The following is a 16,938-nucleotide window of genomic DNA, read 5'->3' as shown; positions in this document are numbered from 1 at the left end:
TTCAGATTTCACCTGGTAAATACAATCATAAGTAAATCTGACATCAATACACAGTGAGCTTTATAGATCTGGTTTATGGATCACTGCTGCGCAACATATTGGGCGTGTAATGCTGGAGTGAGGACAAGGTCGTCCCCTCCGCGCTCCTGGAAAGAGGGTCTGAACTGAAACTATAACGCAAAGATGACCTTATTATATTCACAAGGGCAGTTACGTCAGACTCAACTGTTCAACCCTTCAGATTCGAGACGACAATGACTCTACAAGAAACAAATACTTTATGTTGTCATTTTGTAAGATTTATAGTCCATCTGGTTGATTTATTATTTGATTGACTTAAGTTATATATACAAAAATGTGACTTCTACAAGACATTTGGCCACTTACGGTGAGAAATTCGAGGATGATGAGAAAGTAGTTGTTGCAATTCATGGTTTACCCTGTTATTCCTGATGTGGGACTGCATTATTGCCCTTGACGTGAAACGACTTAAAACAAGCCTATAATGGGTTTATAACGAGCTTAAAAACTTTCCTCAAAATATGTTCAGTATTCACACTCTCAAAAGATAGATCTTTCTTTGGATCAATAACCCAAAACCTCTCAATGTGACCATCTAATAGCATATATATTAGTATTCAATGTAAATAACTTTTCTGCACTTTTTCCAGAGACGACTTGGCTCAAGGATGGAGGTTGGTCATTAAAAGGAACATTAAGGCTCTTTACTGTTGTTTACTGTTGTTTACTGTCTTTACTGTTGTTCAAGTGCTGCTCATAGTGTCGATATGGGGGCTTCTCTGACACACTTCTGCCAGTCAAATGAGTCAATCATTCTAATGCATTGCATCACAGTCAGGCTTTTTAGGAAATACATTGGCTTTATAACTTTCAAATAAAAGTAAATAGACTCCCTTATCAGCATAGTTTGGTTTGAGGGCCGTACAGAGGGGTCAGTGGCTTTCTCTCTCGCCCCCTGGTACAGCCCAGCCCCTGGTATAAAGCGGGTTATAGCTGCTGACAGCTGACTCTGTGATTAAGGGCATTAGCACGGCTTTAACCACAGTGTGTGAGTCTGTGGGATCTTTCAGGTTTCTCACACCAGGAGAGTTACACAATGACAAATAGAGCACCAAATGACACTAACAAACTGCTAAGAAGTACTTGGCTTGGCTTTGAATTTATCTAGTAACACATATGCATATAGGTTTATAAGATGTTTAAAGGTTATCCGCAGTCCCTATTTAGTCAGAGGAACCACCCAGTCCCCATGCGCACGTTCACACAGTGACAGTGGCTGAATGTGGGTCAAACCGACAATAAGAACTTACAATTACGTTAAGAGTTTTAAATGTTCAATTAAGTTAGGAACAAAAGTATTTTCCCCTTCATCCTAAACCTGCATGTAAAGCAGTGATGCACAAAATGATCAAGCAAACATTAACACACAATGACTCAGTTATTCAGACTTACTAACTAAGAACTGTATTTTTGGGTTCCAAGTATTACTCTTTTGCATCAAAACTGTTTGTCCAAGTCAGAAAATGAATGAAACATATTCCCAATAAAGTTAATGTAGTCGTTTTGACAAAAAAAGTACCAGAAACTGAAAACGGTACTTACAGTGGGAACTTGTGTGAGAATAGTTACATAAAGACCAGACATTAACGTACCCCGTTAAATGTTGTCTCACGTACCCCGTTAAATGTTGTCCCACATACCCTGTTACTTCTATTGTGTATTGTGTAGTAATTTAAGTAATGTAAGTAAAGTTAAGTAAAGTAATGTATATTTGAAAAGTATCTTACCACATTACCATTTAAGATTGTTTGCTTATAACAACAATATCCTATAGAAACCTTATCGTTAAGGATGTAGAATCCTACAAAACTGTTCATTTCAAATATTAATTCTACCTTTATTTCAAATATGAAAACCTTCCCGAGTACCTCACTGGCAATTATTACTTGTGTTCAACTCGAGATGGTGATGATAATGTCAGAGTGTTAGAGACCAACCCAGGACTCAATAAGCCTTTATTTCTCTTTACTTCTCCCTGCTTTAACCCAAATAAGAAATAAACCTGTGTCCAATGCATCTAAATCTGAACTGTAAAACACCCTGAAAGGGCAGGGCTGCTCCATCCAGAAATGCACAAATCCAGAATCAATCACAAAAACCTCCAACACTGACAATAGTACGTAAATCCACTTTAAACACATCACTCCCCCTGACCTCTGCCACCTTACACTATTTAACACATGCACACAATGCAGTAAACACCGGTGCTCTGTGCCAACCTCACACTGACAGGGCCTGGGCATCATCATCCCGTTGGCACCGGGACAACCTCTGCGCGCTGCGGGCGAGTGCACCGCTGCACCGCCAGAGCTCCTCCGGTGACATGACAAAGCAATTCCCGGTCAAGTGAAGTTACAACGCGGGCAACAACCGCCGCTGCTCCGGGGCTCCTCACCTGGGGATGCAGTTCGGGGACGAGCCGTCTATCTCCCACGTAGCGAACAGGTTCATGGGCACCGGACGGTTCAAGGCGCCGCTCCCGGGGAAGCTCAGCCGGCCACTCCGCTCCGCCATGGCGCGCTTCAGTCCCGGGGCACAGCAGCGGAGAGGACTGGGACAGACTCGCGGCCGTAGTTTCCCTGAAGGTGAGGAAAGTCTGCGGGAGTCTCACGTGTAGGAGGTGCTGCTCGAGGTCATGCCCGGGCTGCAGTGGTGGTCGTGTCCGCAGACGGAGCAGCGGCGGCGGCGGCGGCGGGGCGGGCGCACTTGTCTCTCCGTCAGTGGCGCTGGATGTTGTGCTGAACCACGCTGCTCTGTGCGGTTTATGGCGGCGGCGGCGGGCAGCGGCAGTGACGGGGCGGGAGGAGCACAGCAGCTCAGCCCTAAAATGCAGTGATGAGAGCAACTATTCTGTCCATATTGGGAAAGTCAAGATAATTCAGAGCAAATATGTATGAAGAAAATGATCCAGTTACTAATACTCGGTACGTATTTTAGAATATAAGCCCAATTTTAACACAATATTATAAAATGACAATAAATCCCAGATTTTAGGCTATTTAAGAAGATAAGTGAAAGTAAAACACCCAGCTTTGGTCAGACTACGCCCTCTTTTGCCGAGTTGTGGTAAATACATTAGGTTCAATGATCTAGAGCTGTCTATATACAATTATCTACATAATTATACCGATCTATGTATGCTATATCTAGCTTTTCATCCATCTATTTATATAAAACCTAATCTTTGCTTTGCATTAGAGATCACAATTTATGGTGCAAAGCACATCGTCTTTGGTATGTAATGTAAACTCACAGAAAATTAAGACTGAATTATGGAGTCATGTTATTTATACTGGTCGTGATAATATGCTCTGCAGGGACAAGTCTCAAATACATATAGTGAGTGAGAGTGATCATAGAGAAGTAACAGCCTATTTAAATCATGCGTGTCAATAGAAAAGCTGCATATATGTCTACACATACGTCAAAGGCATTTGAAACCAACTTTATGTATAAAAGAACGAGAAACAACACATTTTTTTCCTTAGTTTTATTTTCCTGAATATGCAAGCTTCAAGTCACATTCAACATTTTAAAGAAGTAAACAGTATATTGTCAAGACACTGCTACATAAAATAAATGTATGAATGGTTTTCAATTCGTATCAAATCTTCAAACAATTTCCTGTCGGAATGACATTTAACAAATCCGTAAACTAAAAGATTCACAAATACTCAACAGACAGTCTGAACCTACACTTTCATCTATAAAATTTGAATAAACAAGTTTTTACTGTAGAGCTTAACACATGACCAATGAGTTTTATTTAGATTTAAGGGCTGCTAGGACCATGTCAGTGCCTTTTAGAAGTTAATCACAGTTAATCATCGATGTAAAAAAAAAAATGCATCATATCTAATGTTAGCTCACAGCCCAATGCTAAAGAGAAGGGGGATTGGAGGGCTACAAGGCAGATGTCAGGCTGACGGCTTTCTCCACTAATGTTAATATAAAGGGTAATTAATGTAATTGTTTTGGAAGAACAAAGTATATTCTCCTACTTAATAAATCAGAGCTGCTCTTGGCCACATTAAGCTAAAACAGACGCCGCCGTGTAGAAGGCAATTTTCTCCTCTGAGTTACAAAAACAAATTAAGATTGAAATCAAAGTGTTGTAATGTGGCGCAAGGAAAGTTTCAGTGTTTGCTGTCTGCGGAGGCTGAACGAGATCTGGAACGAGACCTGGAACGAGACCTGGATCTAGACTTAGAGCGAGACTTGGACTTGGATTTAGATTTTGACTTGGACTTGGAGCGAGACTTTGAGCGAGACTGTAATTTCTGAACCGGGGCCGGGGAGCGGGACTTGGACTTTGACCTGGACTTAGACCGAGACTTGGACCTGGACTTAGACCGAGACTTGGACCTGGACTTAGACCTGGACCTAGACCTCGGAGGGGACTTGTTGGCGGTCTTGTTGGATCCGGAGTTCTTCTTCTCTGGAGTTCGGCTGCCTCTGGACCTGCTTCGGGACCTGCTCCTGGACCTGGACCTGGAGCGGCCCCTAGACCTGGACCTGGATCTGGACCTGGACCGCCCGCGGCTTCGGGAGCGACTCCTTGAGTAACTGCGAGAGCGGCTCCGACTGTGGAAGAGAAAACAAAACCATTTAAGTCTGTGCTTCAAGAAAAAACACACAACATAGAAATCCTAGGCAGTCAATAGAGTCCCGTCCCATGCCTGTCAGATACCAAAACTAATATCAAAAGTAGATATGTGCTATAATGATGAGCACGTAAATGAGTGTCAAAGTTTAGTACTGTGAAAGCACTATTCCATTTACAGGTTTACACCCAAAAGCACTTACTCTTTAGAGTCTTCATACAGCTTGATTTTGCGTCCATTTAAGTCAGTCCCATCCAATTTGGAAAGGGCATTCTTCATATCACTTCGTGAAGCAAACTCCACCACACTGCAATAAACAAAAACAGACCGGTTAGGGGGAAAAGATAGAGATATATAGATCAACATATAGAGATATAGAGATATAGAGATAGATATAGATATATATATATATATATATATATATAGATATATAGATAGATATATCTATATAGATATATCTTTCTATATATAGCTATATCTAGATATATCTAGAGATAGAAATATATATAGATATAAAAAAAATCTTTGTGAGCAGATTTTGCCCCAACAGTTTACGCTTACCCTTCGTTTTGTATGGGTCGGTGAGCATCCACAAAAGTGACCTCTCCAGCTTTTCTCATCAAGTCTTTAAGGTCCTGTAATAATAGTGATGAAATATGTAGTAAAACAAGTGAATAATCTTAATTTCAGATGACAGCCATCAGACCTGGAGGGAAAGAAACAAGTAACAAATGTGTCTATTGGTGACATTCACAGCAAACCAATGTGAATGTGATAAGTGGTATTTCAGTGGAGGTCATAAAAATGTGCCACATAATACTGGATTTGATGAGAATCTGAAGCCAAATAATGATCGAAATTGTCATGAGACTAATTTACAGCTAACCTGAGGGTCAGACTGGGCTAACATTACCATTAATTGTTTTATAGTGAGTTAAAAGATAAATATTTGAGGCCAAGGACCAGAGCCAAAAAATAGTCCTACAAGACTTGAAGGATGTAATAGAAGCATTAAACTAATGCTCTTATGTATACTACACAGTGTCAAACACAGGTGCAGTATGGTCCAGGCACAGCTAAATTTGTCTGCCCAGTCCAATGATAAGGAAGTTAATGCTGATATATTACACTACAAGTCTATCCATTTAGAATGCAAAGTGTTTTCACCCTGACCCCAACACCACCCACCCAGTTTAAACTAAGAGTTTTTGCTACTCACCGTTCCATACCCAGGAAGACACAAGAATAGAGCCACTTGTCCAAATAGCAAATGGGACCAATGCAGTGTTAAGCCCTTGAGAACCGGCCACGGCCTTGACCCAGCATCCGGCCTCCAAAGTAAGGAACCACCAGAGCAAGCAGAGCGAGGGGTGTGCGCCCAAGTCCACACGCCCCCAGCTTCAGCAGCAACAATTAGACCAAATGGGAGAGAGTGGGGTCGTAGATTTGAGGGGCGAGCCAGCCCAGAACCTCCTAAGGCTACCGTATCCTGCGCTAGACCAGCCAAGACTTTAGACCGGCAGCAACTGCGTGTGAGGAAAGGCACCAAATGGACACTATTGAGAAAAACAACCAGCAGAGGGCACTACACACTTCCACAAAAGGATGTGCCTCTGATAATAAAAGACCATATCAGGGCAGCAGTTACAGGAAAACTCAAGATGGAAGTCTATCTGGGGACCTTGTATGTTATAAGCTATAATCAAGCATTTTTGACTAGAAAATGACCCAATTTCTAAATGAAATGCTTATTACAAAATAGTATGTTGGAAGTATGAGTAACAAAAAGTAACAATAGAAATTCAAATAGATCCCTTACCTGCCAGCTGATGCGCGTGGAGAGGTTCTTCACAACCAGTCTGTAGTCAGTGCGCACAGGGGGCCCATATCTGCCAAAACAGAAACACATTGACTTAAAGGGATGCCCCATGGCCCAACATCGGTCCACGTTCGCTTCATTGAGTAATCAGTATGTCAACATTACGCTTACGAGTTACCGGTAACTCCCCAGTCTCTTCACAGAAACAGGAAACCAAGGAAGCTCAGTGGCTTTCTGCAGCTATGTTATAACAGAACAGGCTGTAAACTTAAATGCAGCCTTTATTCTGCGTCAAAAGACCCAGAAATGACAATAGTTAAGAGGCGTTTAAAAGCTCTAGAAGTGATTCTCAAAAAAAAACATATGCGTTTAAAATAAATCACGCAATCCCCTGTCCATAGTAGCGGCTCTCTTTAAGACAAACATGTGTTCAAAGTGTTCAGAGCATTGCGCTTCCAATTTCCACGTCCACATTCTGCTATCATTTTTGAAATGCGGTGCAGAAGGGCAGATAAAGGCTTTTAATACATAGGAAGTGAGTTTATTGTAGCTATAATCAGCAGCAGCTTTGCCGACTCTTCCGGTGTGGCTTTATAAACAAACTCATGCAAGGATCTAATGTTGCTTAATGTTTTGTGAACTGGGTGAATTTCCATGAAAAATACGATGGGGACATTGATGAGAACGCTGTGGTCAACTGAAGCTTCATGAGTAGTTAATATCTTAGGCGTTTATATTTGGCCTTTTTGCTTTTTCCCCTCCTCCATAATTCTGTCTACTTCTTAAGATCCGCTTTATTGACGTCTTATGGTTACAATATTGTAGTATGTAGCCGTTGTTAAGTGTTTTGGTGTGTCCCTGCGCCCCTTTGTTAGCAGCACCACTAAGCACCACTTGTAATGGAAATAGCATGAGGGCGGGTGGGGCCACAAGCACAGAGCCAAGTAGAGTAGGACAAAGTGGGTACTAATGTTTAATAGAATTCCTTCCTGTGACTAGTGTTTATTTAAAACGGGAGCATACCTGGATCCTGCACTACGAGAAGACGGGTATCCATAGCTGCCAAAACGTCCCATGCCTGGTCCACCACCTCCTCCTCCTCCTCCACCGCCGCCTCCTCCTCCTCCTCCTCTGCCGCCTCCACCTCTCTTGGAGCGAGCATGCTCAACGGTCACCCTGGAGGGAAAAAAAATGTTTATTACAGTATGTATAAAATATTTTCAGGTGTATGGTCGAACTTATAACAAATGGCCTCGCTACACTGGGCATAGTACTACAACTAGTGATGAATAATTAACTAGTATATTGCACGGGATTACTAACAGCTGTGTTGGCAATTCACTTGTTAACTGGTCGGAAAGGCACAACCACCAAGTGACACGACAATAGTCTTTGCCAACACCATGTGAATGTGGTATAGGTTAACTGCAGAGGTGTGAATATGATTAACCAGTTTCATTCAATCCAAAACGCAATCCCACAATTTTAAATTAGAACAAATTCTCAGGAAAGACTACTACGTCAAGTTGAACATAAAACAGAAAATCTGAGTCCAAACTTCTGATCACCTTGTTTTCAAACTCAACCCTAACAAACTACTTTAAATGGCCACCACTAATCCTATACTATGCCTGCACCTATAAGTTTCACAGCTTTAGTGGAGTTTAAGATGGCTTATCAAATACAAGACAGTTAATGGTTACCTTTCGTTGCACAGATCTTTTCCATTCAACTCATAAACGGCATCATCTGCATCTCTGTAGTCATCAAACTCCTAAAAACAGAAGAGACGCTTATTTGTGCACAATTATAAGACACAAATCAAACCCAGAATTTAATTTACTTACCACAAATCCGAACCCGTTCTTCAAATTGATTTCCCTGATTCGTCCATATCCTTTAAAAAACTTCTCCACGTCCCTCTCTCTGGCGTGTGGGCTCAGGTGGCCAATGAAAACACGGCAGCCACTCATCTCGAACTGAAGAGAAACAAAATCGTAGAAAAGGGTGAGCTAAATTGTGAACAGAGTCTGAGCAAACAGTCCTTTTGCTTGTTAGTTAGTTACTGCCCAAACTGGCTGCACAGGTGGTGTATTTACAGTGGGTGGTCCACGGGGAACAGCCCCCGGGCTGAAACGGCATCTGCGGATTGGCTAAAAGTGGTGAGCTCAGGGAGTTCTTGCCAGACAGGTTTATCTGATCAACCATGTCTCTCGTTGTTTCAATGCAAATTTCAAATACCAACAGGCTTTTCGGATGATAATGACACTACAGAAATGACAATAGGGTAACTGAAAAGCCCACTTAGGGTGTAATTAAAATATCAGAACAGCAATATGTTGTTGCAGGCTTCTTATCAATGGACAGAGCGCTGTATTGTTTGTGATACTTTTAAACACCATCCGTTCATTATGCGTTGCGAGTAGATCATTTTAGAGTGGGATATGGCAAAACATGACTTTTGGAGCATTCCACCATGTTATACCGTTATTGTGGTTTTATGTGTCATTTAACCATCATTTTGCTAATCGAAAGAATAATCGCTAGACAAATTGATTAGTTGTTTGTACTGCAAAAAAAAATATTTTGACTGAATTTGACCGAGATGAAGCTGAATTGAACACTAAACAGTCATAAAACTCAGTTCATGGCATGTTTTGAAACCTACGTAAAAGACCAGTAACTGATTATCCGATTGCTAAATTGCTTTTTTATTTAAATAATCGATTAGTTGCAATTAATCAATTAATTTGTTGCAGTACTTAACCTATTTTTAGTTAGAAGCACAGGCCGAAATGTCGTGTCAACAAAGCACAAAAGTGAGGCATCTGGCTGCAGACCTTCACCCACAGGTCTAAATAATATAAAACACTTATACTTGTATAATCAAGACATATAAACATTTAGTGTTGGATTATTTAACTAAGCCCAACCCCTCTTGCTAACACTTACTGTGCCTGATCTTAACTAGGGTCTACTGCAACAAGCACAGACAATGTTTATTATTCTAGGATATCTATGAGTAAGCTTTGTTTGCGAAAACAAAAATGTTTTGAACAATATATTTGAAGTGCTTTGCCCTTATTACGTGACCTTGCTCAGTTTACATGATTCTTTGGTGGTCTAGCCGAGACCACCTAAACAGCAGGCTAAGATAAAAAGGCCATGGATGATTAAAGTGTCACTAATAACTTTTATAAAGCAAACTCCAGAAAAATAATCAGGGTCCTGTGGTGAAGGTCACACGCTGGGAAAAGTGGCTACTTTATTGTTCGTTCATGCCATTTTACAACAAAAGCTTGACTTATACCGACACTAGAGAAGGAAGCCACCCCAACCAATAGAGTCCAAACTTGTTTTGATCCTCTCGCTACAATCCCTACAACCAGATGCAAATACTTACCTTTAAAACTAAATCCTTTGAGATTATTATTGAGATTACATTCATAAACGTAATTGGTATAAAGGTGGTGCTTACGATTGAGAAGACGCTCTGAGGGGGAGGGACGATTCAGCGAATACAACCCAACAAAGGGAAACACGGCGAGCTAATCTGTAATGTTGTGAGTTAACTATTAATGTCTTTAAGGCCAAAGCCACTCAGAAACTCAATCCATACATTGTTATTCAGCACACACAAACATGTGTTTGGTTAACTTTGTTGTACCTTGTACAAACCCGAGGCTACTAGTCCCTTATGAGCACAACTAAATAGCTCTATAAATAGGTGCTTTATTAAAGCAACTATAACAAAGAAAACGGACTTTCAGTATTATTTGAAAAGGAAACAAGCTTTTTAAATAAATAAAAGTCGAAAAAATAAAAGTATAAATATACAATACAATGGCTATATATATCACCTACATAAGTAATGTTATGAGCTACAATATAAACCCCTTTCGGTAGGTTGTTGGAAAACATGCATCTTCTTAACACTACATCTAATTTGTTTTATAGTACTATCAAAAAAGCAACACTAAAACACGGAAACCCATTTGAATCGCGAGGAGCTTAAGCGTAACTAAACCAGGGCCTACAATGTGCTGGTGCTAAACTCAACCAACACCATGATGGCCGCCAGCTTTTTATGCCGCAGTCAAAGACTACAAAACGTCATATAGAACGGCAGTCTTTCAAGCAGATGTAGAAAATCACTTTCTTTTCTTTAAAGTATATTGACAATTTGGTTAAACGCAAGCTTTTGTAAAGCTAATGCGCATTTTGAAATATTAGCCACTAGCTAGCTTAGTGTTCTACAGATAACGCGCCATCCATCCATAACATAATGCTGCATAGTTATAGCTGTATAATGCATGAGTAAGAATCCACCGTTCAACTTAAATGCTAGTCTTACCCAAAAAATCCCCTGAAAGCTACTAAAAGCTTATTTGAGTCGCTGGTTGAAACTTTGCGATGCTGTTGCCGCTGCTGCTGCTGCTGCGTGTCCGGATCTGAAGCAAAATGGCGACAGAAGACGGAACCGGAAGCGCTTTGATACTTCTGTTATTTGAAATCGCTTTGTGCTTGGGACTTTCTCGGGACCTTTGTAGCTATACCAGTAAACATCACAAATTGCTAAAGCAATCTGAATGGGTGGTCTTCATTAGTGTTCCGTGTTAGGCTGTCACAAATCCACTGGATTGCACGTATTTCCAGCAGACCCTGGACGTTTTCGTCAGTGGGCGCGTGCATGTGGTCGTGGTGTACACGTAGAGCTCTCTCCGCTCGAGCTGGCGTTTGTAATGAACACTTTATACCAGATTAATTTAATAACTTCGGAGAAGTTAAAATGGGCTTCTGCAAACACCTTCGCCTGCATCCCAACGCAGTCCCAACAGTCCACGCGCCTCCTGCACAGAGGAGCGTATGTCTTTGTCAGGCATGTCCACACTGCGGCCCAGGGGCCAAATGTGGCCTCAGACCATTTTTTGTTGGTCCTTCGGCTTCCTGCTAAGTTAGCAACAAAAATTGCCAAGAAAATTCAAGCATTTTGATGTTATAACAACCTATTAATAATGTTCCAAGAATTGTTAAAGGTGTGGAAGCGCATCAAAACAATGCCAAATACAACATTTTGACGGATTCACTTTCAAATTCGACATTGTCAGGTTGTTTGTGGCCCTCTCTGCTACATATAAGTTTCAAAATCTGTTCCTCTGTGAAAAAAAGTTTGGACACCCCTGGTCTATGTGCACCCTACTTGCTGTAGCTGCTGCTTTAAATGAGAACATTTTGCCCTTCACTTGTTTTGGGAACTTTTCTACCTTTGAGAGTGGGCCATTTGTAGTTTAACCTATGCTACATCTACTACCAGCTATTTCCATTCTTCTTTAGCTCCCTGTATTCCCTTATGTCGTGTAAACTTTTGTTGTATTTTGTAGATAAGTTATTGTAGTTAGCAGTGGTCAGTTGGTAGTTTTTTGTGGAGCCTTTGAATGGGTGGTCATCATAGATGTAGTACTGTTTTAGCTTGTCACGAGAACACTGCAGTGCATGTTTTTCCATCAGACCCTGGACTTTTACGTGGTTGCAATAAAAAACAAGAGCTTCCTTCTTGTGCCGAGATTCAAAAGTTGTGTTGCAACTGTTTATTATGGCTAAATTAGTGTCGAACATTCATTATTTAATTTGATGTTATTAAGGACACAATAACAGAATCATGATCCATAGAGATATCTCTAGATTAATTTAAAAATTAGTAATTCTTAAATTGTAGTTATTTCATTGTGTTTGCTTGGGGTCTTATTTTTCCAGAATGCCTAAAGAACTGGAGCTGTTCCTGAACCCTCTGGAGTACAAAGAATTGGCTGGAGCTTTTGTGAAGCTTAGACTGTAGTTTTGAACTCTGATGTCTGTTTACTCTAATTATAAGTAGATAGAGTAGTAAAGATTAAAAAAAAAAAGTATCCATGCCCCCACAACCTTTGGGACAGTGCAGAATTGGCACTTCACTGCTGTAAATACGACTTTTCAAGGAGATGTACTCACGTTCCTTCTCTTCACTATGGATCCCTTTTACCACTGCAGGTCCACGACCGTCACACACAGACGCGATGGTGACTCGTTGTGTTAACTTTTAATGTCGGTTGGCAGCCAACTGAAAAGGTGCATACCACCTACTGTAGTTGAACGTCTTCAAAGTATGTGTTTTACGCTATACTGTAAAAAGAGAGAGAAAGAAAGAGCCCTCTGCTGTTGTTGTTGTTGTTGTTGTTTTATGGCGGTCGGCATCCGAGTGTTGTTGTTGTTGTTTTATGGCGGTTGGCATCCTAGTTGTTGTTGTTGTTGTTGTTGTTGTTTTATGGCGGTTGGCATCCGAGTGTTGCATTACCGGCAGACTTTATTCCTCAGACGTTTCGTTGTTGTTGTTGTTGTTTTATGGCGGTTGGCATCCGAGTGTTGCATTACCGCCAGACTTTATTCCTCAGACGTTTCGTAGTCCTCAGACTCTGTCGTAGTCCGTAAAAGTACTCCTTCCATTGCTTTGGTGTTACAAAGCCCATGAGGTCATGATATGTCTTTGTGACTAGAACAGTTGTTGTGTCAGAGACCAACCGGCTTTATTCCAGGGAGACTCTCCTTCATCTTCCTCTCCCTCTTTGACGTTCGGTGCTTTGGAAGTACAAAGCCCATGAGGTCATGGGACGTCTTTGTTGTTTTACAAAGCCCATGAGGTCATGGGACGTCTTTGTCGTTTTATCCTTTAGAAGTCCTTCTTCCATCACTTTGGCGTTTCTAGGCCCATGAAGTCAAAGCGCGGAATAATGGGCGGGAGTTCAATCTGCGGAACGTTCTGGCGATCCAGTCACAGGGTTTGTGTCAGGCTGTGGTTGCTTACTTATGTAGCACAGGGCTGGGTAAACGTTTATAGAGGTGGGGGGTGTTGGAGACTGAGCCGAGGATGAGGAGCAAGAGGATGTTCTAACGCGCTTTGACTTCATGGGCCTAGAAACGCCAAAGTGGCGACAAACGACAAAGGAGCTTGATTGGGCAGATATAGAAAACAGGCTAAAGGCGCTAAATGGGAGTCGGAGTGATGGGGGTCTGCTTGTGGGGAGTCAGAGTGACGAGATGGGGGTGGGGGTGGTCTCCTGTCCTCGCCCAGTCTCGTAGACGCACGGCTACCAAGCAGCGACATCAGTGGACATATTAAAGCCTATAGAATGAAGCCTAAAGAATAAAGCTGTACGGTGGAAGCACCGAACGTCAAAGAAGGAGAGGAAGATGAAGAAGAGTCTCGCTGGAATAAAGCCGGTTGGTCTCTGAAACAACAACAACTATTCTAGTCACAAAGACATATCATGACCTCATGGGCTTTGTAACACCAAAGCAATGGAAGGAGTACTTTTACGGACTACGACAGAGTCTGAGGACTACGAAACGTCTGAGGAATAAAGTCTGGCGGTAATGCAACACTCGGATGCCAACCGCCATAAAACAACAACAACAACAACAACAACAACTCGTCCAGTCTCGTAGACGCACGGCTACCAAGCAGCGACATCAGTGGAAATATTAAAGCCTATAGAATGAAGCCTAAAGAATAAAGCTGTACGATGGAAGCACCGAACGTCAAAGAAGGAGAGGAAGATGAAGAAGAGTCTCCCTGGAATAAAGCCGGTTGGTCTCTGGAGAGACGGGAGATGGCGGAGGAGAGTGGATCGGGGATGGAAGACGTTCTGGACGGCGTGGAGGAGCAGCCTTTTCTGCCTGTACGTGCCCGGAAACGTAAAAAGTCCCTTAGCTCGTCCGAGGGTTCTGGGAATGAGCAGCAGGATGAGGCTGAAGCTATTGATATCCGGGGTGAGAGCAGAGACTGTAAGGTGATCATAAAGCTTGCACAGGATAGTGCATCCTTTAAGGAGTGGAATTCAGTGGCATTGTCAAAGAGCCTAACTGTAGCTGTGGGAGTGATCAAGAGTGCGAGTGTCCTTAGAGATGGCTCGCTGCTGGTCGTGTGCAAGGACGCGCCTCAGCAACGGAAGGCGATTGGAACTAAACGTCTGGGTGGAAAGGACATTCTTGTGTCTGATGCTGAAAGAAACACGGTCAGAGGAGTTATCGTAGGTGTCCCTACGGCGAAGTCTGTGGATGAAGTTAAGGAGAATTTGACTGGAGTTACGGTGGTGGACGCTAGGCGTTTGAAGGTGACCCGGTTTGGGGTAAGATGTGACAGCTTGTCGGTAATGGTAACACTTGAAGGGAGGTGCCTGCCTAGTAAGGTGTTCATTGGGTACATGTGCTATAGCGTCAGGCCATATGTTCCGCCGCCCCTGCGTTGCTTTAAGTGCCAGCGCTTTGGACATATTGCAGCGGTCTGTAGAGGGAAGCAAAGATGTGGTAAATGTGCAGGAGACCACGAGTATGGGAAGTGTGACGTGGGTGCAAAACTGAAGTGCTGTAACTGTGGGGAAGAACATAGCTCTGCCTTCGGGGATGCAGGTTTAGCAAAAGAGCTGCTGAGGTGCAGAAAATAAAGGTCTCTCAAGGTATATCCTATGCAGATGCAGTCAAGAAAGTTTCAAGTAACGAGTTTAGAGTAAATACAGAGAGGGGAGCCAGCTCTGCTCCCAGCCAGGGCGAAATGAGAAAGGCCAGCGTGGCTCCCAAGAAGTGTGAAGGTTTCAAGAGTGGAGGTCCCAAGTGTGCAGGTTCCAGAATTAATGAGAATACCCTGGTTGTGGATAGAGAGGATTTTGTACTCTTTATGGTGGATGTTGTAAACTGTGCTGCTCAGACTCAAAGCAGAACTGAAAGGATCAGGATCATTGCTAAAGCTGCAGGGAGATTCCTTGGAACAAAGGAGCTTGATTGGGCAGATATAGAAAACAGGCTAAAGGCGCTAAATGGGAGTCGGAGTGATGGGGGTCTGCTTGTGGGGAGTCAGAGTGACGAGATGGGGGTGGGGGTGGTCTCCTGTCCTCGCCCAGTCTCGTAGACGCACGGCTACCAAGCAGCGACATCAGTGGACATATTAAAGCCTATAGAATGAAGCCTAAAGAATAAAGCTGTACGGTGGAAGCACCGAACGTCAAAGAAGGAGAGGAAGATGAAGAAGAGTCTCCCTGGAATAAAGCCGGTTGGTCTCTGAAACAACAACAACTATTCTAGTCACAAAGACATATCATGACCTCATGGGCTTTGTAACACCAAAGCAATGGAAGGAGTACTTTTACGGACTACGACAGAGTCTGAGGACTACGACAAAGTCTGAGGAATAAAGTCTGGCGGTAATGCAACACTTGGATGCCAACCGCCATAAAACAACAACAACAACAACAACAACAACATTGGGTGGCGGTAACACTTAGATACCAACCACCATAAAACACCAAAGACGAAGAAGAAGAAGGATATGTGAGTGTGAGGAATGACCATGGATCTATTATATTATCGGAATGACTGGGAGCAGGGTAGAGGTGGATGGGGAGCTATGTTTATTCGAAATGACCTCTATTACGCTATGGTCAATGTGAGTAAACGCTTGCTTGGAACTCGTGGGCTTTGAACTCCTGTGCTTCTGAAGAATAAAGTCTTAAGTCTGAGACGTACTGCTACAGTAGGTGGCAGTAATGTAACACTTGGATACCATCCATCTTCTTCTGCGGATCGCGGGGGCAGCGGTCTAAGCAGGGATTCCCAGACTTCCTACTCCCCAGACACTTCCTCCAGGCCAGCCGAGAGACATAGTCCCTCCAGGGTGTCCAGGGTCCTCCATAAAACAAAGAAGAAGAAGAAGAAAAAAATAATTCACAAGCATATGAACTTGCTTTGGTGATACGGTGCAACATAAAACAATTAACAATGATAAAAACAACCTATATGAAGTCAAAATGATAAAAAGATGATCACGGCCATTGATCCTGCTTCTGCTTGGACGTGACTGAGCCTCATAGTCCAAATTCACACAGGGTTGACCATGTGCATGTGGAATAATAACAGGTTATCTGATAACGTAATTTCATACGTGTATTGCAGCTGTAGCCTCTGAAATTGATTTTTACAGGGTACAATAAAAAGCAGTGAGAGTTTATCTGATAAAAATAAAAGAAAATCTCTCTAATCCCAACTCTGCTTCTCCTCCGTCACTTCACAAACGAGTGGTTCAGTCGCTGTTAACCCTGGGATAATGGACACTGTTACCACGCACTGTGGATCAAATCATGGATTTAAACATTTCACAACTTCTCTTTTCATCTTTTCATCGAGTTTGGGCTTGATGGAAGGTCTATAATCAGCTTTACGCTCACACACACAAACACTTCCATAACCAGTCCTCTTATACTCTTAGAGGTCAAGCTTTGTCATGCTCGGAGTGATTGACAGGTGTATATAACCAATTACAATGAAGTGTCAGATCCAGAAGCAGCTAATTAATTAAGTTCACTCCTAAACACAATATAAGGGAAGAATATGCTCATATATAGTAATAAA

General features: G+C 42.3%; 2 protein-coding genes across 11 annotated transcripts in view; both read right to left on the bottom strand.

Moving 5' to 3' along the window:
• pacs2 (phosphofurin acidic cluster sorting protein 2) overlaps window positions 1-2,817 on the bottom strand; it is a 62,050-nt gene extending 59,233 nt beyond the window's left edge. For 3 of the 8 annotated variants that reach the window (XM_072457155.1, XM_072457153.1, XM_072457156.1), the window contains exon 1: window positions 2,477-2,816. In XM_072457155.1, coding sequence (XP_072313256.1) covers window positions 2,477-2,595 — 119 coding nt within the window. In that variant the 5' untranslated portion in view covers window positions 2,596-2,816. Of the gene's footprint in view, window positions 1-2,476 lie in introns of all 8 variants that reach the window. The other 5 variants (XM_072457152.1, XM_072457157.1, XM_072457159.1 and 2 more) reach the window with 2 other exon arrangements.
• A 1,060-nt stretch (window positions 2,818-3,877) lies between these two features.
• srsf5a (serine and arginine rich splicing factor 5a) lies at window positions 3,878-11,105 on the bottom strand. 3 transcript variants are annotated; one of them, XM_072457406.1, is made up of 9 exons: window positions 10,859-11,105; window positions 8,352-8,483; window positions 8,208-8,278; window positions 7,528-7,680; window positions 6,505-6,574; window positions 5,247-5,320; window positions 4,888-4,992; window positions 4,300-4,665; window positions 3,878-4,263 (listed from the first exon to the last, which is right to left on the bottom strand). In XM_072457406.1, exons 2-9 carry the CDS (start codon window positions 8,475-8,477, stop codon window positions 4,218-4,220), a joined length of 1,011 nt encoding a protein of 336 aa, XP_072313507.1. In that variant the 5' UTR covers window positions 8,478-8,483; window positions 10,859-11,105; the 3' UTR covers window positions 3,878-4,217. The 3 variants fall into 3 exon arrangements, with proteins under 3 accessions (XP_072313507.1, XP_072313508.1, XP_072313506.1); XM_072457407.1 differs by having other exon boundaries at window positions 3,878-4,281; window positions 4,324-4,665; XM_072457405.1 differs by having other exon boundaries at window positions 3,878-4,665.
• Between the last annotated feature and the right edge of the window lie 5,833 nt (window positions 11,106-16,938).

This window comes from Eucyclogobius newberryi, unplaced genomic scaffold (genome assembly GCF_026437365.1).
Source record: "Eucyclogobius newberryi isolate DKJ021-1_F unplaced genomic scaffold, fEucNew1.0.hap1 SCAF_21, whole genome shotgun sequence".
Classification (NCBI taxonomy): Eukaryota; Metazoa; Chordata; class Actinopteri; order Gobiiformes; family Gobiidae; genus Eucyclogobius; species Eucyclogobius newberryi.
This window is presented reverse-complemented; position numbering and strand designations above follow the sequence as displayed.

Bases quoted from the DNA above. Each gene is read 5' to 3' on its own strand.
- srsf5a (XM_072457405.1), bottom strand. From the start codon at position 8,477: ATGAGTGGCTGCCGTGTTTTCATTGGCCACCTGAGCCCACACGCCAGA. The intron at 6,575-7,527 runs GTATGCTCCCGT...CTGTTTTGGCAG, and splicing joins TCTCGTAGTGCAGGATCCAG to ATATGGGCCCCCTGTGCGCA. The intron at 5,321-6,504 runs GTAAGGGATCTA...CTATTATTACAG, and splicing joins CCACGCGCATCAGCTGGCAG to GACCTTAAAGACTTGATGAG.